Source organism: Notamacropus eugenii, chromosome 4 (assembly GCF_028372415.1).
Source record: "Notamacropus eugenii isolate mMacEug1 chromosome 4, mMacEug1.pri_v2, whole genome shotgun sequence".
In the NCBI taxonomy this organism is placed as follows: domain Eukaryota; kingdom Metazoa; phylum Chordata; class Mammalia; order Diprotodontia; family Macropodidae; genus Notamacropus; species Notamacropus eugenii.
Window position 1 is genome coordinate 156,413,713 of NC_092875.1, and position 26,509 is coordinate 156,440,221.

At 36.9% G+C, this 26,509-nt stretch overlaps 1 protein-coding gene across 3 annotated transcripts in view; it reads left to right on the forward strand.

Annotated features, from left to right (window-relative positions):
• The window catches only part of MTERF3 (mitochondrial transcription termination factor 3), a 52,625-nt gene extending 35,936 nt beyond the window's left edge, over nucleotides 1-16,689 (forward strand). For all 3 annotated transcript variants that reach the window (XM_072603463.1, XM_072603466.1, XM_072603465.1), the window contains exons 5-8: nucleotides 1,848-1,995; nucleotides 3,138-3,209; nucleotides 6,747-6,908; nucleotides 16,377-16,689. In XM_072603463.1, coding sequence (XP_072459564.1) covers nucleotides 1,848-1,995; nucleotides 3,138-3,209; nucleotides 6,747-6,908; nucleotides 16,377-16,571 — 577 coding nt within the window. In that variant the 3' untranslated portion in view covers nucleotides 16,572-16,689. The remainder of the gene's footprint in view (nucleotides 1-1,847; nucleotides 1,996-3,137; nucleotides 3,210-6,746; nucleotides 6,909-16,376) is intronic.
• The last annotated feature ends 9,820 nt before the right edge of the window (nucleotides 16,690-26,509 follow it).

Genomic DNA, 26,509 nt, shown 5'->3' on the forward strand with positions numbered 1-26,509 from the left:
TGTGTTTGTTGATCTCCTTTGGTTACTTACTCAAGGAAAACTTGGTATCCATTTAAAAAAAATTATATTTGTATCTCTTCTTCATGTATTTGGATAGTAAGCTTTATCTGCTAGTATTTTTAGCATATCTCTCTTCTTATGCTGTTACTTGGCTTTTAATAATTTATTACACATTATATGAGCAGAAACATAACTTATAGCTTCAAACATGTTTGCTTCTCTTAGAAGTAGTCAGAAGTCAGTCTTCTTTTTTTTAAGTAATCAGAAATTTATTCCCTTTCTCTTCCTGGGAACTGAGACCTGGCACTGCCCTTTTTAGCCATTGGCTTTTGGGAAGTCATTTTAACTGCTCTCAACTTTTGTCTTTTCAGGTATAAATTAGGATATTATTTGTAGAGCCTAGCTTAAAGGTGTATCATGAAACTCTAATGAGATGATAAAGTATGATGTCTTGGAAGTTTGATTTCTGGAATTTCTAATCCACTGATTATTTTTTTCTCTTTTTACCTAAATACTACATTTCATGGCCATTTTTTTGTCTAAACAAACATAATATTTTTGCTCCACAAAATTTGGCACTTTGGGAAGATGCAAGTTTGTTTTCCATATGTTGCCATTGTTCAAAACACTTTGGAAAGAACCTTCAGACTTTTCAAATAACCCAACGGATAACATCTTTGCTCTGGTGCTGTAGATTTGGCTCTGAAACACCCAGGTGGCCAATTTAGGTTCTTTGTAAAGAACTTCCCAGCAAGCTGTGCACAGCTGTGCAGACTGTGCAGAAGTGGGATGAGCCTCCTCCCTGAAGAGAACTGCTTTAAGCAAAGGCTACCCAGATTCTTATTCTGTTGTAGAGGAGATTCTTGGCCAGTAAAAGGTGGGACTGAACTAGTTGACCCCTGAAGTCCCTTCCAGTTCTGTGTCTGTATGATTCATTTGGGAATAAGTCTGGATGTTCAGACTCATCACTGATTAAAAATGAGTTATCACTGATTTTCTTTTGTTATTTGTAAACTGCCTCTAAAGATAATACTAAAAGAGGAATTTAAAACAACACATTTTGAGCAATAGTATTATTGTCTTGGTAGTAAGTGTACAGGTAACTACTTTGAAAGTGACAGCATTCATTTGCGTTTTATACGTTCTGGTATGTTTAATAAAGAGCCAGACATACTACTTTATAGTCACAACTTGTAGATAAATATGATTGCAATCTTGACCAAAAAAATTATAAACAATTATTTTCCTGGTTTGATAGTACATTAGGTGTTTTTCACTTTTTAAATTGTGGCCAAAATCTTAAAAGGCTTGTAAAAAATGAATGTTCAGTACTAAAATGATGACCACATTTTTTCCTTCCAGTAGCAACTAAGCACAACTAACTGTCTTTGCAGGAGAAATACTAAATGACTTTTGAAGAAAGAAATACCAATTCAGATAACAAAGATAAAGAACAAATAACAGATCTTTTCTCTTAGTGACATAGTGTTCCTTTGTGTAAATGATGTGAATTCTGGTAGTTACTCTGATAATCCATTTAACTTTTTTTAAATAAGTAATGAAGAAAAAATAAAATGAATAAAGCCAAAAAAACTCAGAACTTTTTGTCTTCACTGTGGGTGTTACTGTGGTACTTGTAGAATTAGGTCAGGATTTTATTTTGGTTTGGTTTTATCTTGGCTAACGTTAAAACAGTTGTCACTTTGTTATGCTCATTCATTCTGTTCATTCAATAAATATTTATTACTACATGTTGAAGAATTAAATGAAACCAGTATACTAACAATAAATTTTCTCTCTCTGATACAAACATACATAAATATTTTACATGTATGTTTATCACTTAGGGTGGCTTACCTTGAATCAAAAAATTTCAGTAAGACAGACATCTCACGGATGGTTGTAAATGCACCTTATTTGCTGAGTTTTCCAGTGGATAGACTGGATAACAGATTGGGCTTTTTCCAGAAAGAACTTGGACTGAATGTGCAAAAGGTAAAGGGAAAAAATATTTCAATGTTCATATCAAGTATATATAGGAACCTCTTTTGGCTCCAGTAACATTTGTAGACAGAGACTCATTTGATTCTTGCCTAGAAAATATCATCTACTTTACCCACACGTTCATGTGAGTAGAATGCCCCTGGAAATAAAAAACCATGACACAGAGATTAATTTATTTTGAAGGAAAAATGCATGTAGACAAAATTTTAAAATCAGTTTGGTAGAACAGACTGTGTGTTTGTGGGTACAGATAAAGGTATATCTTGACTTCTATGCCTGTATCTCTGAATTTTTCACATATAGGATAATTAAATCACATTTCAAATGTCACTGAGTCCCAAGAGGGAAAAGAATTCATAATGATATTTATATGTACAAAGTGCATGTTTAATAATAGTAAAATATTTGAAATTATCTCAATACCCAGCAACAGAAAAATGGCTAAGCAAATTATGATCTCTTTTCACCATTGAATACCATGTAAGTATCTAAACTATGCTGATACTTAGAAATGTGTATATAATGTTAGGTAAAAAAGTCAGACCCAGAGTAATTGCTGATTATAATCATATCAGAATGGCTGTATGTACATCAAGTTTAAACACTGAGACTAATTTCCAAATGAATCACACTCAGTTGGAAGAGATCTAATGGGACAACTGTTTCACCTTTATCTGAACAAGAATCTCTTCTATGCTATAATCAACAAATGATCTCCTAGCCCCTTGCTTGAAGACTTCCAGTGAGGGGGAATACAATACCATCTTTGGACCTTGCCCATCTGCCATGCCACCTTCCTTTCCTACATACTACTGCCATGAACTAAACATAAGAAGAACTCCTCCTTTATGTATGTTTTTCCAGTTAGAATATGAGCTCCTTGAGAACAGGCTGTGTTTTGATTCTCTATTTGTATCCCTGGTGTTTGGCACTGTTCTTGCACAGTAAATGCTTAATAAGTGCTTTTCCATTCCATAGTTTTCTTATTATATTATTTTTATATGAAGTTTATTAGGTTAATAATAGTTTTAATAGTTTAACATGTCATTGTTCATGGAATAAATGATGAATATCTAAAACTGACTGAATTTTTAATGTATTGTGATAATGGATTATTTTGTTTTTCACTCTAGACCAGAGATCTAGTTATTCGTCTTCCACGACTATTAACTGGAAGTCTTGAGCCTGTGAAAGAAAATATGAAGGTAAGGATTTTTTCTAATATTTTTTTCACTTACGTCAATCTTTGCCTTAAATTATTTTCTTTCAAAGGAATAACAGTTTGCCTCTCGTCTCCTCTAAGACAAGTAGAGTTTTGAAACTGTATATTTTTAAAGTAATTGTAGTTTCTGGAATAGTGTTTCAGAAGGGATAGTTTGGTTTTTTTTTTTTTTTCATCTAGACCTCAAATCCCAGGCCACCACCAACGTTTGGGAGCCCTCCTTAAATAGAGGTTCTAGAAAGAGCTATCCAATCAGAGGGGGAGGCAGTGGAGGTCAAGGGTGCTTCCAATGTGTGGATTCTAAGGCTAGAGAGTGGCTTCAGGATGAAGAGCTATGGGGCATGGTAAATGAGGTCCAGAATGCAGCCTGGAAAGGAATAAGCATGAGATCTAGTTATATCACAGTTCTGCTTCTGACCATTGACTCTGTTCTGACACACCCTAGCACTTTCTACAAGATTAACTATTGCTTCTCTCATGTCTTGAAACACAGTGGACTTGGAGGAAAAATCAGCATACTCTTTGATCTTGACTGCTACTAAGGTGCCCTTAATCTGCCACCAATTCAGCAGTCTCTTCTCCTTTGAGGTTCATTTCATCAGTTTATAGTATCCTATTCCAATCTTTGCTGTGGCAGTCTGCTGGCATCTTGGTTGCTCCATCCTTTCTCAAGGAGATGAATACCTGGATCACAGCCTCCCCCACCACTGCAGCCATTCATTTCCCTTATTCTTGGTGACTTCCAACATTCTGTCAACCAATCAATCAGTCAAGAAACATTTATTAAGCATCTTCTGGTATCAGGCATTGTGCTTTGTGCTAGGAATATTTTTAAAAAAATCACATGAAACAATCCTTGTTTTCTAGGAATTTCAACTAGAACAAGCAAAATGCACACCTAGGCATATATAAAATAGACAAAAGGTAATTTAGAGAGCAGGGCATCAGCAGCTTGGGGGCTCAGGAAAAATTTCATGTAAGATAATAACGAAGAGCAAAATGAACAAAAAAACATTGGTTTTTTTTGTAGCAGCAATATTGTTTTAAGAACAACTTGGAGCAAATAAGTCATTTTGACTATTAAAATACCCACATTCGCTACAAAGGACGTATGAAGGAAGATGCTATTTATATCCAGAGAAGGAACTGATGAGTAGAAGTATGTATAGAATGATTTTACATACATAATACATTTTGGGTCTAGTGGTAGCTATCTCTAGGGTTGGAGTGAGGAGAGGGAAGAAAAAAAGAAAAAAAAATTTACATGATGACTTTATTATATATTTAAAAGGAATGGCAAGTTGTATATATTAGATTTGCAGTTTCATGTGCAGTCATTTTGCTGTCATGGAAAATCTTGTTTTATTCCATACATTTAAAATTAAATAAATAAAATTTTTGAAAAGATAATAATAGCGATTTATGGTTTGCAGAGCTATTTACAAATATTATCTCATTTGATCCTCACAGTAACCTAGCAGTATAGTATTCACTGTTTCATGTAGCTGATCTAAACCTTGAAAGGATAGAGGGTTAGGGGTATGAGGAGGGAATGTAAGAAGTGATTGTATTCTGGGCATGGGAAAAAGCAAATGCAGAGACATGGATATGGGAGATGGAGTGTGAGGAACAAGACCAGTTTGGCTAAACTGTAGTATGTATATGTGAAGAGGACGAGAGTATAATAAGCCTGGAAAATAGGTCCAGTCCAAGTTGTATGGGACTTTATATATCAAACAGCAGAATTTCTATTTGATTCTTGACAGGGAGCCACTGGAATTTATTGAATGGGGATATAGGATGTTAGGGGATCCAAACTACACTTTAGAAACTATGAATTCGGCAGCTGTATGGAAGATAGATTGAAGTGGGAAGAGAGTTGAGGTAAGGAGCCTAGTGAGAGATGTTGTGAAGGGAGAAATGACAGTATTTGGCTACTATTTGAGTAAGTGGGATGAATTGAGAATGAGGAATTGAAGATGACACCAGTTTTTACTTGGATGATTGGAATGATGGTGCTGCATACCCTTTGACAGAAATGGTGAAGTTTGACAGAAGGAGGGTGGGAGGGAGGAAAAGATAATGAATTCTGTTTTAGACAAGTAGAATTGGAAGTGATTTTAGAACATACAGTTTAAAATGCCCCAGAAACCAGTGGTTTCCAAAGTAGGGGGCTCAGTCTAGTGGGCTGTGGCATAACCCTACAACCAGCCAATCCGAGGGTGGGAAAATTGGTCACATTCCACTCTTCCCACAAGATCCATTTGCTGTCCTTGCCCTAGTATAACTGCACTATCTTCTTTGTCCATTTCATAAACACCTCTCCTCCTTCCTCTCTGCTTAATCCCAGCCACATGTGGGTATACCTGTGGTACAGCCAGATTTCCCATGGCTCTGGCTATGTGTATGTGCATATGTGTATGCATACATTCTTGTACATGTCATGGATGGGGCACAGTGCTGCTCTCTGGATAAAATGATTTAATTGATTTGACTGCCTGACTTTAGTATTTGTTGTTTCTCCATGTATTTCTGTCTTTGTATATCGCTCATATCTAGAAAAGAGTAGATGTTTAGTAAAGGTTGGTTGAAAAAAATGAATGAATGGACATTAGCATCTCAGACTCAGAATGTCTAAAATGAAGCTTTCCCTTAAACATTCCCCCTCCTGTTAGGGCGTCACTGTCTTCCTAGTCACCCAGATTCTCAATACCAATATAATTTTTGACTTTCCCTCTCTCCTTGTCTGTCAGTTTTCATGTTCTAGCGTTTCTTCACACCAATTATTGCTTCTCTCCTTTTCTCTGTACTCAGCTACCTCTGTCACCCTAACTTAGGCCTTATTACTTCTTGCCTAGTCTCTTTTTGATTGATTTTTTTTGGTTCTAGTCTCTCATCTCTTCACCCTCCACACAACTGTCACACTAATCTTTCTAAAGCATAGATCTGACACTGCCCCGCTTTGAAACCATCAGAGATTCTGTGGTGCTTCTAGGAGAAAATACATAATCTCAGCTTAACATGTGAGACTTCCCCAATTATGAGACTAACCTTTTTCACCACCACCACCACCACCACCATCATCATCACTACCAGCAGCAGCTTTACTGCTTTATAGCACTTTCAGATTTGCAAAGTGCTTTACATGTTATCTCATTAAATCCTCACAAACAACTCTGGGAGGTAGGTGATATTTTTATCTCCATTTTAAAGCTGAGGAAACTCAGGTAGACAGAGGTTAAGTGACTTCCAGCCCCGGGTCACTTAGCTAATACATATCTGAATCTGGATTTGAACTGGAGTCAACCCTGACTCCAGGCCCAGTCCATCATTATCAGTGAGAGAGGTTCAAAGGACCAGCTTCCTCCTGAAGGAAAGCTTCTGTCCCACAAGGGGTCAGGATGACTTGCCACAAAATTCTAAATGCTTTGTTTATGACTCAGTCTGGAATGAGATAGCATTTTTCACTTAATACAGAAATGTATGCAATTTATTTTTTGTTATGTTCGGGTTTTCTTAGGTTTACCAACTTCAACTTGGTTTTAAACATAATGAAATTCAGCACATGGTGACCAGAATCCCAAAGATTTTAACTGCAAGCAAAAGGAAACTAACAGAGACTTTTGACTATGTGCACAATGTGATGAGCATTCCTCATCATATTATTGTCAAATTTCCACAGGTAATGCATATAAAAACTTCTCTGAAAATGTTTTTATAACTTGTCATCTTTAAATACATTTAGAGCTGGCAATTCTGAACCAACTTGGGTAAGTATACAACTTCTCCTGAATTCATCGAACACTTTAGAGTTGAATCTAAATATTAAATGTGTGCTGGCGGTTTTCTCCTTATACATTTGAAATTATTTCATCCTAGTAAAATGTTTATGTGAGATGCAGTAGCCTTGGAGTAGGGGAAGACTTACCTCAGACACATTCTAGCATCATAACCATGGGCAAGTCATTTAATGGCTCAGTGACTCAGGCAATTTTCTTGACAGTTTTTAAAAAATAGCTTTTGTTTTTATATCATGTCTATTTCTCAATGTATCCACCTACTTGTGAGATTATTAACCATCACATCAAAAGTGTGCCCTAGCCATGTCTTTTCATACCTTTTCTTTGGCATCAAGCATAGTCATTGTACTTCCCATAGCATTCAGTTTCAGTTGTTTTGTCATTTACATTATTCTCATTGTATCTTATTTTTCTAGTTCTTCTTACTTCACTTTGCCTCAGTTCATAGAAGTCTTCCTAGGCTTCTCTATATTCGTCATATTCATGATTTCTGAAAGCATACTAATACTCCATTCATCTACTACAGTTTGCTTAGCGATTCCTCAGTTGATGAGAAATAGCTACTTTGGGGTTATTTGCTGCTATAAAAAAAATGCTGTGATAAATATTTTGTTGTACCCATATTCTTTTCGTCATTGCTCTCTGGATCCTGTGCCTAACAATGGAACTTCTTGGTTGATGGCCAAGCAGCTTTCAAAGACAATGTTAGATTGTCATTCTGCATTAATGGAGATTTTCACACTAGGAGTTACCTATGGCATTGAAATCAAAGGTCAGAACCAAATTTTCTTATATACAGTAGAACGCCTTTTTAAAGTTATTTATGGTTTGACCTAGTCTGCCCAAATCCACATAAAATGAACTATGTTCTAACAGGGGCCTTTTGAGTTTGACTTTTCAAGCTGTGTTGCTCTGTTCCAACATAGTGATCATGCTCCAGAAAGAGATAAGGCAAGGCTTCCCTGTTATTTACTAGTGAAGGAAGGAATGTAATTTTAGGAGCTCCTTGTTACTTTCTCCTAAACTTCATTTATTATTTATCCCTCTTTACTTCAATCTGTGCCATTAAGGATGACAAAATGAGCATGAACCTGTTGAAATAAATTACTTATGGAAGACAAGATTGTAATAGGACAAGTCACTTCACAAATTCTTGAATATTTATTCACTGATGTCTAAGTTCTCTTACTTGATCTGGAGGCCACATTCCCTTCTGCCACTAATATCTCCCCTATTGGTTTATCTACTTATGTTCAAGGTCTCTAACTGAGTTCTCTTCATTCAGAGATCTTTGGTAATTTCAGTTTTTTTCCTTTATTTTTCATGTCCTGATTCCCCTCTGATTGCAGTTTCTTTTGGGGTGGGATCTTGTAGTATCTCAGTTCCCTTACACACTAGCAAGTCACAATTCAACAGCCTTGGTCTCTACCTTAGGTGCCTTCTGGAGGGTCAGATGACCCAGCTGGATGCTGGTCTCTTTCCCTACAGCTTAGGGCAGTGCTACACAGCCACATTTGTGTCCTGCCCCCTTTCCCTCTGTCCCTCCATTCTCAATAAGCTTTCTTGTGGCATAGAGCATTGCTGTTATGGTATCACAGCTTAAGCAAATTCTGCCATTTGCATCTCTGAATCATGGGAAGGAGGAGACATTTTGGGATACAAGGGGTGTTGGCTTATGCAGCCCTGCTTCTGGGAGATTAGGCAGTGGGAGAGAGGATGCTGAGGGAAAGATTTAAGGGTTAGGGATTCTTCTCTGTTCGTTCATTGCATTTTTACTTTGAGTTTTTGGTGTCCTAGACCATGAAAAGACCTGAAATTTCTTTAGCTCTTACACATAATTCCTATTTTGGAGAGACTTGAGAGGTCATGAGGATCATTGAAAATGTTTAGTCCTTCATCTTGTTGTTCACCTGACACCTCCTTCACAGACTGTTGTGTCTGTTTACAAATCAGAACTTCACAGCTGTCAGTGTAGGATGGAAACTCAGAGGTCATTTAATCTACCCCCTCCCCCCAACAAGTGGTCAGCCAGCCTTTGCTTGAAAATATACAGTGAGGAAGGAGCCATGACCTCCTAGCCCATTCCGCTGTTGGATATCTCTCATTGTTAAGAAGTTTTTCTTTGCATTAGTCTAGGGGCTGTAGTGCCAACTCAATATTCAAAGCGCCTATAGCAGCCATGAATATGCCAGCGCAGTTCTGAATTGCAAAATGCAACAGACTCTCCACATGGAAGACAGAAGCAAAACATTTATTCAGATGCCAGAAAACCAAATCCATCATAGTGACAAAAATCTATACACAATAACAGTGCAGAGGACGACACCATCCCCAAGCCTTCCCTGCATTAGGGCCTTCGCACAAACAAACAAACACTCATGAGCATAGCTGTCTTCCTTAGTTTTACTGCTCTGACCAGATTTCCTCTCAGCTCTGCTCTAGTTCCACCTCTTCCTGTTCCACCTATTCAGCAAATTCCTCCCACCACAGGCCCCATGTGACTCAAACTTCCATGTGATCCAGGTAGGTTACAGGGGCCTATTAATGAATGTGAAAGATCTTCCCATTTAAATTACCATTACGGAGGCCAAGCAGAACAAATTTATCCCTGTTTCTGGGTGATAACACTTCAGATCTTTGAAGGCAGCTTTCTCTCCTTAAGTCTTGTCTTCTCCAGGATAAACATTCTCTTTCCTTTCATTTGATTCTCATATAGGATGATCTTAAGGCCTTTCCACCATTCTTCTTGTCTTTCTTTGAATACTCTCATCTTATCAGTAGCTTTCCTAGAATGTGACACTCAGAACTGACCACAGTTTTCCAGATGTCATTTGACCAGGCAAATTATAGTGGAACTGTCAGTTCTTTGCACCTAGCTACTATATCTCTGTTGTCATACCCTGAAATTGCATTAGTTTTTATAGCCACCACATATAACATTGCATGACAGCAGCCAGGTTGTCCACTGTTGATTCTTTGAGCTTAAATTCCATTTAAACTTATATGCAAATAGTCCCTAACATATGTGACTTGTTTTCTTTTGAATTAAATGAAAGATATTCCATGTGGAAATGTTAATAGCATATAATTATATGCCTTTTCTGTCTCTCCCACTCATGATTAGTCTACCTCAGAAGCAGCTGTGTAACAGTTCTCAAGCCAAAAACAAATTCAGTGTATTTTTTTTTCCTTTGGGAAGAAGATAATAGCATAGATGTTGTAGAACTGATTACATGATGAAAAACTTTGATCTCGAGTCTTTTGTCAGCACATAATGATTGCATTTCTTACTCTAACTTATCTACATACATCCCTCCTTCCTCTTTCCCTAATGTTTCAAACAAGTTGTCAAGTTCAAGAATAGGAGTGCAGAAATCAGTGTTCTCTCCAGAGGTTTAATGAGGGCTGAATTGATATTCCCTGTAGCACTTCCAAGAGTGAAACAATCTTGCTTTGCCCCTAGAAGAGGAGATTCTTGGTGCTTTTTTTTTTTTTGCATCACAGACCCCTTTGGTGAAATCTGTGGATGTCATCTCAAAATATTGTTTCTACATGTGTAAAACAAAATACATAGGATTACAAAGGAAAACAATTATATTGAAATACAGATGAATTTTCCCTCAAAAAATTCATAGACACCATCCCCCCCAGATCTATCCATAAACTCCCTAAAGGGGCTATGGACCCTAGGTTAAGAACCCCACTTCAGGGTCACAATTTAGCTTGTCCTGAAGTGGCCTGGGGCTGAAGATTTGCTGAGGACAAGATGGCTTCCATGTGTTCTAGGATAGAGAGAGGTTTCTCCATGATGAGTTGTTATCAGTAATTTGAATGTTCACAAGGTTTTTTTTGTCAATGGGTCAACCATTATCTCGAAGGTCCTTCAGTCCATTTCATATGAGGATTGATCAAAGGAGCTAAGAATGTTTAATGTGGAGAAGAGCTATATACAAGTACATGAGAAATTATGTAGATGAAAGATTAGGCTTGTTCTGTTGGATACCTGAATGCAGAACTAGGAGAAATGGGTAGAAAGGATAAGGAGATCTATTTAGACTTGGTGTCAGGAAAAACATCCCAAGAATTAGATTTGTCCTGATGTAGAATAAGCTGTCTCCCCCTGCCTCCCAACCAAAGTCTTCAAACAGAATATTCCTTTTAGGGCATGGGGTGGGCTACATGGCTACCAAGGTCCTTCCTGTCTCTGAAATTCTGTGTTTCTGTAACTTAGAATATCAAAGGTGGACTTATGTTTCTTTGATGATAGCAGGATGACCCCTGGTGGTCAGTGAACTGTGGGGGAATTTTTTTTTTTTTTTAAATGAAGTCTTTGCTCTTGCTGTCAAAATAGATGATAAATTGGTCATGTCTGTAATCACTTAGTAACTGTATCCTGAGCTGATAGAGACCATAAAATTTGTTCATAGGTCATGTTATGGCTTCTAAAATGCTCTTCTAGTTTGAAAACTGGTTATCAGGTTGACTTTGAAAGTAGAATAGTCATCTATGGTTCAGCCTATTATGAAATGTGTTCAATTTTTAGGGCAGCAAATCATTGTCAACCCTGGAAACTCAGCTGTAATTCTGAAAAATCCAGCTGTGTCCTTTTCTGCTTCTTATATACTTATGAGTAATAACATTGTGGTAATTGAATTTTTGCTGCCAGATGTACTTATCAGACATGAAATAGGACAGCTTCCATCCTGCTTTTCCATAGGCATGCTGGTAGTGGAGTAGAAACTTATTCATAAGGGAAGCCAGTATACATGCACATTGAGATGAAATCATTATATACTTGGGGGAGCATAATTTTCAAAATATTTCATAATTTCCTTTCAAATAGGTCACTGTTTTAATTTACAGATGGGGAAATTAGAATCAAATTATCCAATCTGAATAGTGCCAAAATCTGAGCTTGGGGACTTTTTCTTGGTTATAATCTTTTGAACCATGTATGTTGAAATTGCAGGTTTTTAAAAAATGTTTTAAAGAAGATATCTTAGATGGTCTAACAGGTGTGATTCTTAACCCCTCTCTGCTTGTTTTCTCACTATTCTGCCACCATCACTGCTGTAGGGAGCTACGTAAGAATAGGAGCAATTTTTTTCTTTTTCAGTCTTTCATGGCTGGCTGTGACCAACATTTGAAGGCCAGTGAGCATTCTACTGGTGATGAGCCTCTCAGTACTTAGGCTGGTCTTTGGAAAGCAGACATAAGTGTTGGAAAGCAGCCATACCATTCTGGAAGCCTTTTGTATACAGTAAAACCTAAGGGAGCTTGTATTTCGTTTTAGAACGTAGGGACTCACCCTTTATACCATGATGAGTTGCACCGAGTGAATAAGCCTATATGAATTGCCATTTGCATTATTGGTGGCATAACCATGTTGATGAGATCGTCAATCCATTTATATACCTAAAGAAAAAATGAGTAATATATTTCTAATGTACTATATAGACATTTTAAAAAGAAAAGTGCAAATTAAAAACCCTTATTATTGTTTATTTATTTATTCTATTTAATTTATTTATTCTATTTTAATTTATTCTAACACTCTTGAAATTTCTTTCAGGCTGTTTTTTCCATAATGTCCTTCTACATATAGTAAATGTTCTTCTAGGGGTTGGGGAAGTACATGGTTGTGGTAGTACCGATATACCTCTGACCAACATGAGGAAGTCTGTTACTTTGTTGCAAGTCTACAGAATTTGATTGTCATTGGCTATATTAAGGTCTCAGAGACTTTTTGTAATAATGGAAGGTAGTATTCGTATTACTCTTTTTTGGGATCCTCTAGTGTGTTGTGGGTTTTCCTTAGAATCTTAATTACAGATTTTCACCTAACTCATTGCAGTACCACAAAAGCAGAAAATGGCAAGCTGTCTTCAGCAATTGTAGTAGCCTAAGAAAAGATGTCATTACACCCACAAACCACCATGCAAATTTAGTTCCTTTTCAAACTCATGTTTTGAGTAATGAGCTTTTATCTACAGCCTTGTAGTTTCTGATTCTATGCATTAAATTTCTAATACCTATTTCATTTCTACTTCATTTAATTCTTGGTAGTCAGTAGATATTAATGAATAATCTATGCTTCTTACAAAATATTTTTGGCATAAAACTATTACCATTCTTAAAGACTCCAGTGCCAAAATGATTGTAAGATCATAGAATTTAAAATGGAAGGGACTTTAATGGTCACATAATCTGATCCCTTCGTTTTATAGCTAAGAGAATAGGTTCACTTAAGTGACTTAATAAGGTCACACAGATCATAAGTAGCAGAGCTGAGTAAGAACCCAGATCTCCAAATCTAGCTCTTTTCCCATTGTGTTGGGATTTTAGGAAATGTTTCTTTTGGTGTGTTTTTTTTAAATTAATTAATTTGTTTTCAGTTTTCTACAGTCACTTCCATATATCTTAGATTTTTTTCTGCTTCCTTCCCCACTTTCTCCTCTCCCTCCCCAAGACAGCATGCAATCTTATATAGATTCTACACACACATTCTTATTAAATACATTTTTACCTTAGTCATATTACATAGAAGAATTAAAATGAATGGGAGAAACCATGAAAACAAAACAAAACGTAACACAAGAGAAAATGATCTGCTTCATTCTGTGATCCAGTTCTGTAGTTCTTTCTCTGTATGTGAAAGGCATTTTGTTTCAAGAATCCATTGGGAATTTTTTAGGTCCTTGCATTGCTGTGAGGGGCTAAGTCTACCAGAAAAATTCCTTGCACACTGTGATTGTTGCTGTGTACAAAAATTCTCCTTGTTCTGTTCCTTTCACTCAGCATCAGTTCATATAGGTCCTTCCAGGCCTCTCTGAAGTCTTCCTGTTCATCATTTCTTATAGCACAATAGTATTCCATTACATTCAATTACCACAACTTGTTCAACAATTCCCCAGTTGATGGGCATCCCCTTGATTTCCAGTTCTTGGCCACCACAAAGAGAGCTGCTATAAATATTTTTGTACGTGTGGAACCTTTTCCCTTCTTTATGATCTCTTTGGGATACAGTCCTAGAAGTGATATTGCTGGGTTAAATTGTACATTTTTTAGCCCTTTGGGTGTAGTTCCAAATTGCTGTCCAGAATGGTTAGATCAGTTCACAGCTCCACCAACAATGAATTAGCGTTCCAGCTGTCCCACATCTTCTCCAACATTTATTATCTTCCTGTTTTGTCAAATTAGCCAGTCTGATAGATGTGATGTGGTAACTCAGAGTTGGTTTGATTTGCGTCTCTCTAATAATAGCGATTTAGAGCATTTTTTCATATGACTATAGATAGCTTTAGTTTCTTCCTCTGAAAACTGCCTGTTCATATCCTTTGACCATTTATCGATTGGGGAATGACTTGTACTTGTGTACATGTGACTCAGTTCTCTATATATATTAGAAATGAGGCCTTTATCACAGACACTAGTTGCAAAAATTCTTTCCCAGTTTTTCTGTTTCCCTCCTAATCTTGGTTGCTTTGGATTTGTTTGTGCAAAAACTTTTCAATTTAATGTAATCAAAATTATCCATTTTGTACTTCATAATGTTCTTTATTTCTTGTTTAGTCAAAAATTTCTCCATTCTCCGTAAATCTGACAAATATGCAGTATTCCTTGCTCCCCAAATCTATTTATAGTATCGGTCTTTATACCTAGATCATGTATCCATTTGGACTTTATTCTTGTGTGTGGTGTCAGGCATTGGTCTATGTCCAGTTTCTGCCACTCTGTTATCCAGTTTTCCTAGTAGATTTCTATATTCATTGACTACTGTGTCTTGAGTACCTAACCTATTCCACTGGTCTACCCTTCTATTTCTTAGTCAGTACCAAGTGGTTTTGATGATTACTGCTTTATAATAGAATGTAAGATCTGGTAGGGGTAGGCCACCTTCCCTACCATTTCTTTTCTTGTGTTCCCTTGATATTCTGGACCTTATGTTCTTCCAGATGAATTTTGATATTATTTTTTCTAGCTCTAAAAAATAATTATTGGTAGTTTGATTGGTATGACACTGAATAGGTAAATTAATTTAGGTAGGATTGTCATTTTTGTTTTATTAGTTTGGCCTACCCACCAGCAACTGATGTTTTTCTGCTTACTTTGATCTGACTTTCTTTGTGCAAAAAGTATTTTGTAATTGTGTCCGTAGACTCCCTGGGTTTGTTTTGGCAGGTAAACTTCTAGATATTTTATAGTGTCTACCATAGCTTTAGATGAGATTTCTCTTTCTATCTCTTGCTGTTGGGCTTTGTTAGTAATACATAGAACTGCAGATGATTTATGTGGGTTTATTTTGTAACCTGCAACTTTAACAAAGTTGTTTATTATTTCAAGTAGTTTTTTACTTAATTCTCTGGGACTCTCTAAGTATATCATCATATTATCTGCCAAGAGTGATAATTTAGTTTCTTTTTTGCCTATTCTTATTCCTTCAATTTCTTTTTCTTCTCTTACTGCTAAACTTTTGGTGTTTTTTTAACCCTTTAGAAAAAAAATTCTTTTATTTCACCAAACAACGTAACTACATTGTTGTAGCTTTTTTTTTTCTTTCTGTGAGGAAATTATTTAGAAAGCCAAACAATATTAACCCATTTTTACATCATGCTTTGAGGACTTTCATTACAACCACCCTGGGATATAAGTGGTACCAGTATTACTATCTCCATTTTACATGAACCTGAGACTCATAGAGGTTAAAGTGACTTGCCCATTGACACATTTTATAAGTGGAAGATGTAGGAATGGAACCTACATCTTTTGATATAGGCTTTGATTAGATGAAACTAGAAAACTGATAAGGACAACATAGCAAACATTTTGTGCTTTGTTTTTGCCAAGTATCTTAACGTGTTCAGGATTATCTCCACTGGTAATGATATTTCTAGGTACTCCATATTAAATATGGTAGACACTTAGAGCAATATAAATTGTTCTGGAATATATGTGTGCACACATGTATTGTTACATATGCATGTATGCTTGTACGTATGTATATCTTTATAGACACATATATCCTGATGAATTGTGACTGCTTTTGGGTGAGAGTTGTCACTTTCAAAGTAGTTAATTTAGGAGCATATATGCTTATTCTAGTGGGACCAATTGCTAAAGAAAAGTGAAAACAAAAACTCATCATTTGGAACTATCCTCAGCACTGTGGCTCATTCTGTTAATCCCATGATTGTGGCAAATCTTCATCCTTTCAGCACAGATTTGATTTTTTAAATAGCCAGTAGTCAGAGCCAAGTTTGAAAAAGGTAGATGGGTAATCAAGCCTAGCATTGCTGTTGAGAATCTAAGATGGTATGGCATAATTTAGCCTTTTTTCTTTTCTTTTCTAGGTGTTCAATTCAAAGCTGCTAAAAATCAAAGAAAGACATTCATTTCTTACCTACTTAGGAAAAGCACAATATGATCCCCAAAAACCTAACTACATCTCTTTGGACAAACTGGTATCTATTCCTGATGAACTATTTTGTAAAGAGGTTGCTAAAGCCTCGCTACAGGACTTTGAGACATTCTTAAAAACTCTTTAGCTGCTAATTAATGGAAAGGGCTTGGTTTAATAATCCATTAATATTTATGTAAATCAATATTTGTTTTGTATAAAAACTTTATGTCTCAGTAGATTAAAATATACGTTTAATATTTTAAGAAGCCTTGTTCCATTCAAATCTTAACTTGTTCTTAATTCATTTTCTTGAGAACATAATGAAGGCCAGAAGGAATCACAGACAAGTTAGAGCTTTGAAAGTAACATGGATAACTTATATACTTTAAAAGAACAAGCTGTTCTTTTAATAGACAGTTCAGGTTTCATTTGCAACTCTCTCTGTTCAATTTTGTATATGTAAATATCCATTTTAATTCATGTTTGTTATATTCAGACATCTTTAAAAATTGGAATCTTATTAATTTCCGAGTTCTCTCCAGTGTCGCAGACATTAACTTCTTCATGCCTGCCCATCATCCTGTGTATCTCTTGTACATGTTCACCCAAAAGTTCACCACAGGGGGTGCACTCTACACAGTTAATTTAGTACTACTGAAGCCCTCTGCTGTCCACCTGTTATCTATGAGTTCGAAACCTGCCTCAGATATTTACTGGTATTGTGATCCTGGGCAAGTCATTTAAGTACTGTCAGCCTCAGTTTCCTTATCTGTAAAATGTAGATAATAATAGCACTTAACTCACACAGTTGTGAGGATCAAGTGATATAACATGTAAAGCAATTTGGACTAGTTAAAGTGTTAGGTAAATGCTAGCTCTTCCTATCTTTTGCTCCTGCCACATGGGTAGTCTCTCTTTTCTTACTATCATAAAATTTCTTGACAATGCTTTTACTCTGGTTCTTCTCTGTTACTCCTTGATTAGTGATGCAGCCCACTTACATTTCTCAATGTACCTTTCCATGGCCGTAGCTCATTCTTTGGAGCTATTGGGGTTCCATATTTCATTGTACCAGCAAATGGTAAGATGGGCCTTGGCCTTTATAGGAAGCTTGGATTCTGTAAAATAATGAGGGAGGGATGATGGAGGGAGAGAGGGCATAAGCATTTATATGGCACCTATTATGTGCCAGGAACTGTGCTAAATGCTTTATAAGTTTATTTCATTTGATTTTCACAACAACCCTGCTCATTTTACAGTTGAAGAAACTGAGGCAAACAGAAGTTAAGTGACTTATCCGGGGTCACAGAGCTAGTAATTGTCTGAGGCTGGATTTGAACTCAGGTCTTACTTACTCCAGACCTGGGACTCTGTGCCACCTAGCTACCTAAAAAAGAAATACATCAGTAAAACATTTGAAATAAACAAGCTCAGAAGGTAATATAAAATGGATAACCTTATTGCTGACATATTAAATTTTATTTATATGTGTGTGTACATATATATATATATATATACATATATGTACTTTAAACTTTATACAGCACATTTACAGTTTTATATGCAACCCTCCTTTTTGTTCTTTGTTTAGGGAATTATTCATATTGAGATTTCATTTGTTCAGTCATTTTTCAGTAGTGTCTGACTCTCCATGATCCCATTTGGGGTGTTGGCAGAGATATTGGAGTGGTTTGCCATTTCCTTCTCCAGTTCAGTTTACAGATGAGGAAACTGAGACAAACAGGGTTAAGTGACTAGCTCAGGGTCACACAGCTAGTAAGTGTATGAAGCCAGATTTGAACTCAGCCAGATAGGTTTTCCTGACTCCAGGCTTGGAACTCTATCCACTGTGCAAACTAGCTGCTTTTGATGTTTATTTTATAATGAAAAGTTTGGATGTTTTCTTGCTTTCAAAATAAAAAAGAATAAGTTTGATCTACCATAAGAAGTATAATCCATTCACTCTTTTTTAAGAATTCCTCCCCCTCTAGGCAGAAGGGGAGGACTTTTAAACCCATATATTTAACTGTCACTTTCCTTCTAGGGAAAATGAGAACTAAGAAGTTCAGAGGGAGAATAATAATTCATCTTAGATTGATGTGACTATGTTTTTCTCTCAGTACTACTATTATTGTCCAAAACACTTTTGGAATTGCCTTCAGAGCATGGTTTTTTGTTTGTTTTGAAACAGACTTGAACTAAGGAAAAGCTACTTATTATTTGAGCTGTTGAAAAGTAAAATGTGCTGCCCAGAGGAAGCTAGTGACTTCCTTGTCACCAGAGATCTTTGGCCAAAGGCTAGATGACAACTTGTCAGATATTTTGTAAAGGGGATTTTTGTTTGAGTACAGATGGGAAGAGATGGCCTTTGAGGTCCTTTTTGATTCTATAATTTGTGTCGTTCTGAGGGGAGATGGTAGTCGTCCCAAGGATAGCATAAGGAGCATACACAGTGAATATTAGAATAGTGTAGGGATTGAGGAGGGTGGCTGAGTATTGACCTTGACTCAAGGAATTCTACCAATCCCCATTTGTGGGTGTATCAGACCTCCGTCCATTTGAAGTGTTGAAATTTTTGCAACCGTTTGCTTCCATTGGATTGGAGCAAGCTCCTTTTGTTTACTTCGTTCTTTAGCTTTTGAGCCATCTAGATTTGCCAGTTGCCTGATACAAATCAGTTATGCCAGATTCAGCTGCTGTGCATTTCTCAATCAAGCTGGGGACTCAGAATGACAGGTAGAGGTTACCAATGGACATTTTTTGTAGAGGTCAGTTAAGTTGATTTCTACCGCAGTTAGATAACCTTACAGTAAGGCCTTTGTTCTCTGAAATCATGAATCCAACTGACAGATTGCTGAGGAAGAAGTGGTGTAATGGTATAGAACCCTGTGAGTTAGGACTTCTCATCATGGCTTTATTATTTTGCTATCAAGTATCATGAATTTCCAGAATATCAAACATACTCAAATCCATATTCCATAATAATTATTAAAAGCACTATTCTGTTTGGTTTTATACACAGGAGTGCGTGCTTCCATTTGCACAAATTTGTGATAGATTCAACATTGAAGAGGGAAAGGATGTGAACCCAAGGCAAGGAAAGAAAGCCCATAGTGATGGAGTCCTAATAGAGCTGTCCCCAACCCCAGTAGTCTCACTTCATTACAGGCTAACTGTACCTACCTAATACCCCCACCCCTCCCAATGTCCTAACTTCATACATGTCTCACTGCTCGTTAGAACAACAGATGTGTCCCAGAAACTCATAGTTCTCACAGCAGCATGGGAACCTAGCCACTGCCTCTACCCAGCCATGACCTCCAGACCCATTCCCACAGAAACAGGTGTGTTCTTGTAGTCAATCCCAATCACATCATCCATCTAGCCCAAGATAGGACCACAATACCTATCTATGTATCTTGAACAGACAGGACCACAGTAGCTAGCCAATTGGACGGTAGCATGGCCAGAATGTTTAACCACCAAACCATAGATGGGGCCCCTTCTCCATTGCCTAATCCCTTAACAAACTCTTCCAGCCTTTTTAATATTAATCATATTCCTATGTTCTATGTAAATTTCTGTTATGTAGTTGCATCTTTACCCTATAAAAATCTATCTTGTTTTCTCTGAAGTTGCTGGTTCCTCTTGGAACTTAGCCCGTTTCATGAGAGGTGTCAATCTTAATAAATGGCTATGCTTGGATTAGAGGTGGTCTGACTGAGTTCTTTGAGATGGTTCCACCACTACACATCAAGAAACTTCAACAGTTTTTGGCTTCCCTGGGTTTAAACCTCAACAATAGAAAAGGAGACAAAGTAAAAATGAATTATAGTGAACCCAGGTTCAAATTCTACTTGTATGACTTTGAGCAAGTCACTGAAGTTTAGATTTTATTTCCTTGTCTTTAAAATAGGGATAATACTTGGGAGTCCTGACTTCATAGGATCATTGTGTACCTCAGTTTTCTCAACTGTCAAATGCGATAATAATAAAATAAGATATTTGTAAACTGTTTAGCACAGTGCCTCACTCTTAGTAGATACTTAATAAATTCTTGTTTCCTCCTTTATCCATATCACCCACATCTAAAAGCCATTCTTTCTAGGGTACTTTGTCTGATTTATCCTAATTCTCCTCTAGTTCCTTTTATTCCCTTCCCCTATCACTATGTGTCTACTCCCTTTTCCTCTTTCTGGGTTTTTATATATACAACATTCTTCTGTTCCAGAAGTAGCCACTCTTCCCCCACCTCTCTGTTCCCCATCTTTGGAAATCTTTCCTTCAGAGCCCAGCTCAGATATCACCATCTCCATTCCGCTTTTCACAAGCCACTCAATTACCAGTGATGTCTCCTCAAAATTTTCATGCCATTCTGGACCTCTTCTGTGTACCTGTCATAACTCATATGATAATGAATTCTAAAGTGATTACTTACTAGATTTTAAACTTCTTGAAGGCAGGGACTGTGTCTTTCACCTTTGTCTTTGCTAAGCTAATTGTACCTATTGGATGCATAATGCATATTATTGCCTTGAATTGTATTTTGAATCATATTTTGTACTTGTTAAAATGTCTTATGTAATTTCAAGTATGTCTTTTTTTCCAGACAAGATTGTCAGCTGATTAAAGAGAAAGAAGCAAGTCCTTTTTCTTTTGCATATGTAGAGGTGAACAACCTTTTAAAATTGATATGCCACATTTCTCACACTGCAACTAACCTGGTGCAAGCCCTCATCACTGGGTGGTCTCCCTACCTCAAGTCAATTTCATTTCAATCTATTCTCCATTTTACTTTCAAAGAGATCTTCCCAAAGTGTAGAGCTGACCACATCAGACCCCTACTTAATAAACTCCAGTGGTTCCCTGTCACCTCCAGAATCAAATATAATGTAATGTGAGCCTTGGAGCCCATTAATATAGGACTCTCTCTCCTCATTGGTGAATTTTAGCACCTCAAGCCTGCCTGAGAGTGGGAGAAGAGAGCTTGTCTCTTCAATTTCTTCAAGTGCTTCTGGCTTCAGTTTTGAGAAAAAAGATCTGTAATGTCAACCTCCCTTCAGGTCCTTGAAGAGAAGAAGACTGGGAAGAAGCTAGTATATAGAACTTTGCCAGCTTGCTCCTTGAGAAACTTCAGGGAATTTTTCCATGTGAGATCTGGGATCTGTTCAGTTGGGTTACTCGCTCCCAATGGGATCATCTTCATTCTGTATTGTCTAGTAGTCAGGGAATTGCCCTTTCAATGAACAAAAGAAAAAATACCTAAATTCAAAAACAAAGGATGAATACATTGTCTAGTATATATTCTTTTTTTATATACTTGTCTCTGACTTCTCTTTTGTAATCAGCTTTGATAAATGGCTTTCTTTGCTTTTGGTTACGTGTATGTTCCTTATGGAACTGGCATTTGTTGGGAAGAATGTCAGATCTTGGATATAAAGCATGTGAGTTCAACTTCCTCATTAATGAATGGCAAGCAGTTTAGTTTGAGTCTTAAAAATTAATGCCCTAGATTAATAATATTTCAGGAAGCAGATATAATTCTAGCCTGGTACTCTCTCCAAGGAGAGCAAAATGACTCTTAGAACAGCTTGAAGAAGGATGGGGAGAAGGTACACTAGAAAATATTTACTCCCACCTTGGAACCACACATCAAGACAATCCTCGCAACAATAACATCCTCTTGGACATTTAGAGCCCTTCGTAAACTAGCCCTGCTCTCACCCATCTTAACTTTCCAGTCTTTTCTCTACACAAACTCCTGTAATCCAGTGACACCGGCCTCTTTGCTGTTTCTCACCCAAGACACCTTATTTTTCGACTTTGGGCATTTTCACTGACTGTCCACTGTGCTTGGAATGTTCTCATCTCTTGGATTCTTTGGCTTCTTTCAAGCCCCAACCAAAAATCCCACCTATTACGAGAAGCCTTTGCTAATCTCCCATAATGGCCTTCTCTATACTGATTATCTTTTATTTATCCTGTATGTATTTAATTTGTACACAGTTGTTTGCCTGTTGTTTCTCTCACTAGACTGAACTCCAGGAGAGTAGGAACTGTCTTTTGCATTTTTTTATCTGTGGTGCTATGGTAATTAAAAGAGACTGAGGCAGAGCTCTGAGCCAGTGGCACTTTATTAAAGGTTTTGTGAACCCCTCTAATGAAACAGACCTCAGATCTTCCTCATGATCTTAGATGCCACCAGTCTTCCAGGACCTTGTATTTATTGAGTTTCACACCCAAATATACAAAAGAGGCATGGTAAAACACAGAATCTCATTGGTTGACATATGATGCATAAGCTAAAATAAGCAAAACTGATGTCAGCAGGGTCACAAGTTGGGTGAAACAATATCCCTGCTGACTAGGTGGTCCCAAGATGATGGGCTCTTCCTTTGGCAGGAGGAGATGGAGTTTCCAAACCATCCTTGGTTTGGGTCGTGGAATTTGAGCAAAACAGGATGGCAATATCAGCCAGCATTCTTATGGTTGTGCAAGTAAGCTCCATTGCTGGTAAATAATGGACATTACATTAAAGCTTGAGGTCTGTTATATGACCCTTCTATTAGAATCTATATTCCTATGTGACTTATACAAAGTATTGATTAATACTTTGTTTATTCTTAGTCCTATTATTAGGTAATTGACTAAGTATGTATTACTAGATTAATATATTGAAATAATTACTACAATCATTACCCCTTATAAAATCATAATGAGCTAATACTGATGAGAATTTGAGTAGGGGTCCTCAATGAATCATTTCTTTCAGTGTGTAGCTCAGTGCCTGGTGCTCAGTAGGGACTTAATAAATCTTTATTGACTGATTTCTGGGGTACAGCAGCTTCCTATTCCTTTTTGGAGTCTACTATATTCTATAATTTTGAGTCCCTAATAATTTCAAGGACATTTTTTTTTAACAAGTTTTGTGATTTTATTGGTATAGGAAATTCCTAGCAAAAAATACCTTCTGTTCTTGCAGATCATGACTTGTTCTTTATCTTACAATTTTAGAGACTTGCCTGGGCCTCTGAGAAGTTAAGTGACTTAATCAGTATCACATAGCTAGCATGTTTCAGAAGGAACTTGCATCACTCCTTTTTATCCACTAAGCCGGAGGTGGGGAACCTGCAGGCTTGAGGCATGAAACCAAGTTTCCTGAAGTGGGCATGAGCATTCAGTTAAACAACCATTTTTAAAAGTGAGCTGTAGCTTACATTTATATCAAGCTTTAAAATTTACAAGACACTTTACTTACAACAGCCTAGTGAGGTAGATAGTAGTGCAAGTTATATATAGGGAAATAGAAATTCAAAGAGTTTATGTGACTTCAGTGAGATCACTATGTGTATTAGTAATGCTTAAGCTCCAAGGCCCAATCTTTTGGTTTTTAAGGCTATTCAGTCAACCAATTAATATGAATTTATTAATTGTTTACTATGTGCATACTATGGGGATACTCAGAAATGCAGGAGCTGTAGAGAAAGAAATACCAGTATTTGGCTACTGACTTGGATATGTGAAGTGAGGGAAGAATCAGGGATGACACTAATGTTGGGAACCTGAGTGATTAGAAGGATAACAGTGCCAGGAAAGTTCAGAAGAGATGGTGGTTTTCTGAGAAAAGTTCTGTTTTGTATGAGATACCATCTGGTTCAAAATGTCCAAAAGACAATTGGTGATGCATGACTGGAACTCCAGAGACACTAGGGCTACATACAAAGCGCTAGGAACCATTTGCATAGAAATGATCATTGAAACCATGGGAACTGATGAGATCACCCAGTAAGAGAGTATAAAAAGAAAAGGGTTCACTTGTGACAGATCCTTGGGGGATAGCCACGTTTAGAGGGCATGACATGGATGAAGATCCAGCAAAAGAGACTGAGAAGCAGTGGTCAGATGATACCAAGAGAAAGTAATCACAGCCAGGGAAACTCAGAGAAGAGAATACTTAGGAGGAAAAGGTAGTCAGCAATTTCAGGTATTTTGAAAAATTCAAGAAGAATAAGGATTGAGAAAATGCTGTTACAATCAGAAGGAGACAACAAAGTCAAAGTTCCTACATCCAAAGTACCCTCAAAAAATACGAATTGGTCTCAGGCCATGGAAGAGCTCAAAAAGGATTTTGGAAATCAAATAAGAGAAGAAAAATTGGGAAGATAAATGAGAGTGATGCAAGAAAATCATGAAAAACAAGTCAATTGCTTGCTAAAGGAGACCCCAAAAATGCTGAAGAAAAGAATACCTTTAAAAATAGACTAACCCAAATAGCAAAAGAGGTCCAAAAAGCCAGTGAGGAGAATGCCTTAAAAAACAGAATTGACCAAATGGAGAAGGAGGTCCAAAAATCTCACTGAAGAAAATAATTCCTTAAAAATTAGAATGGAGCAGATGGGAGCTAATGATTTTATGAAAAATAAAGAAATTGTAAAACAAAATCAAAAGAATGAAAAAATAGGAGACAATGTGAAATATCTCATTGGAAAGACAACTGGCCTGGAAAATAGATCCAGTAGAGAACTTAAAAATTATTGGACTACCTGAAAGTCATGATCAAAAAAAGCCTAGACATTATCTTTCAAGAGGTTATCAAGGAAAACAACCCTGATATTTTAGAACCAGAGGGTAAAATAGATATTGAAAGAATCTACCGGTCACCTCCTGAAAGAGATTCCCAAAGGAAAACTCCTAGTAATATTGTAGCTAAATTCCAGAGCTCCCGGGTAAAGGAGAAAAATACTGCAAGCAGCCAGAAAGAAACAATTCGAGTATTGTGGAAATACAACATAAGATCTAGTAGCTTCTACATCAAAGGATCAAAGGTCTTGGAACATATTCCAGAGGTCAAAGAAGCCAGGATTAAAACCAAGAATCACCTACCCAGCAAAGCTGAGTATAATACTTCAGGGGGAAAAAAATGGTCATTCAATGAAATAGAGGACTTTCAAGCATTCTTGATGAAAAGACCGAAGCTGAAAAGAAAATTTGACTTTCAAATACAAGAATCAAGAGAAGCATGAAAAGGTAAACAGAAAAGAGAAATCATAAGGGACTTACTGAAGTTGAATTGTTTATATTCCTACATGGAAAGATAATATTTGTAACTTGAGACTTTTCTCAGTATTGGGATAGTTGGAGGGATTATATACATGGAGACAGGGGGCACAGGGTGAGTTGAATATGAAGGGATGATATGTAAAAAAATAAAATTAAGGGGTGAGAGGAATATAGTGAGAGGAGAAGGGGAGAAATGGAATGAAGTAAATTATCTCACATAAAAGAAAAAGCTTTTTCAATGGAAGGAAAGGGGGGGAGGTGAGAGGGAAAGAGTGACCCTTACTCTCATTGCATTTGACTTAGAGAAGGAATAATATGCACACTCAATTGGGTATGAAAATGTATCTTACACTACAGGAAAGTAGGGAGGAAGGAATGATAGAAGGCAGGACAAAAGGGAGGAGGGGGTAATTAGCGGTAAACATTTTTGATGGGGGACAGGGTATAAAGAGAGAATAGAATAAATGGGGGGCAGGATAGGATGGAGGGAAATATAGTCTTTCACAACATGACTGTTATGGAAGTGTTTTACATGAATGCACATGTATAACTATATCGAATTGCTTGGCTTCTCAATGGGGTGGGTGGGAAGGGAGGAAGGGAGAGAATTTGGAACTCCAAATTTGAAAAACGAATGTTAAAAATTGTTTTTAGAAGCAGCTGAGAAATGAGACATACAGTCAATGGGGTATAGAACATGGGCTTTATTATCTTTATTTATAATCCTGCCCTACAAGAAAAGAGAGAAGATGGGGATAAGGGAAGGAAGGGGGTGTGAGAAGGGAGGGCAGATTGAGGGAAGGGGTAATCAATGCAAAGTGTCTTTGGGTGGGCTGAGGGGAGAAAATTGGAACTCAAAATCTTGTGGACATGAGTGTTGAAAACTAAAAATAATAGAAAGATACTAATCTCTGTTAGGGGACCTCAAAAAAATGATGCATGTGTTTAGCTCGAAGAGATCTATATTTATAGGTCTAGCCTATAAAACAAACATTGAATGTAGAATTCTACCCATTGAAAGGT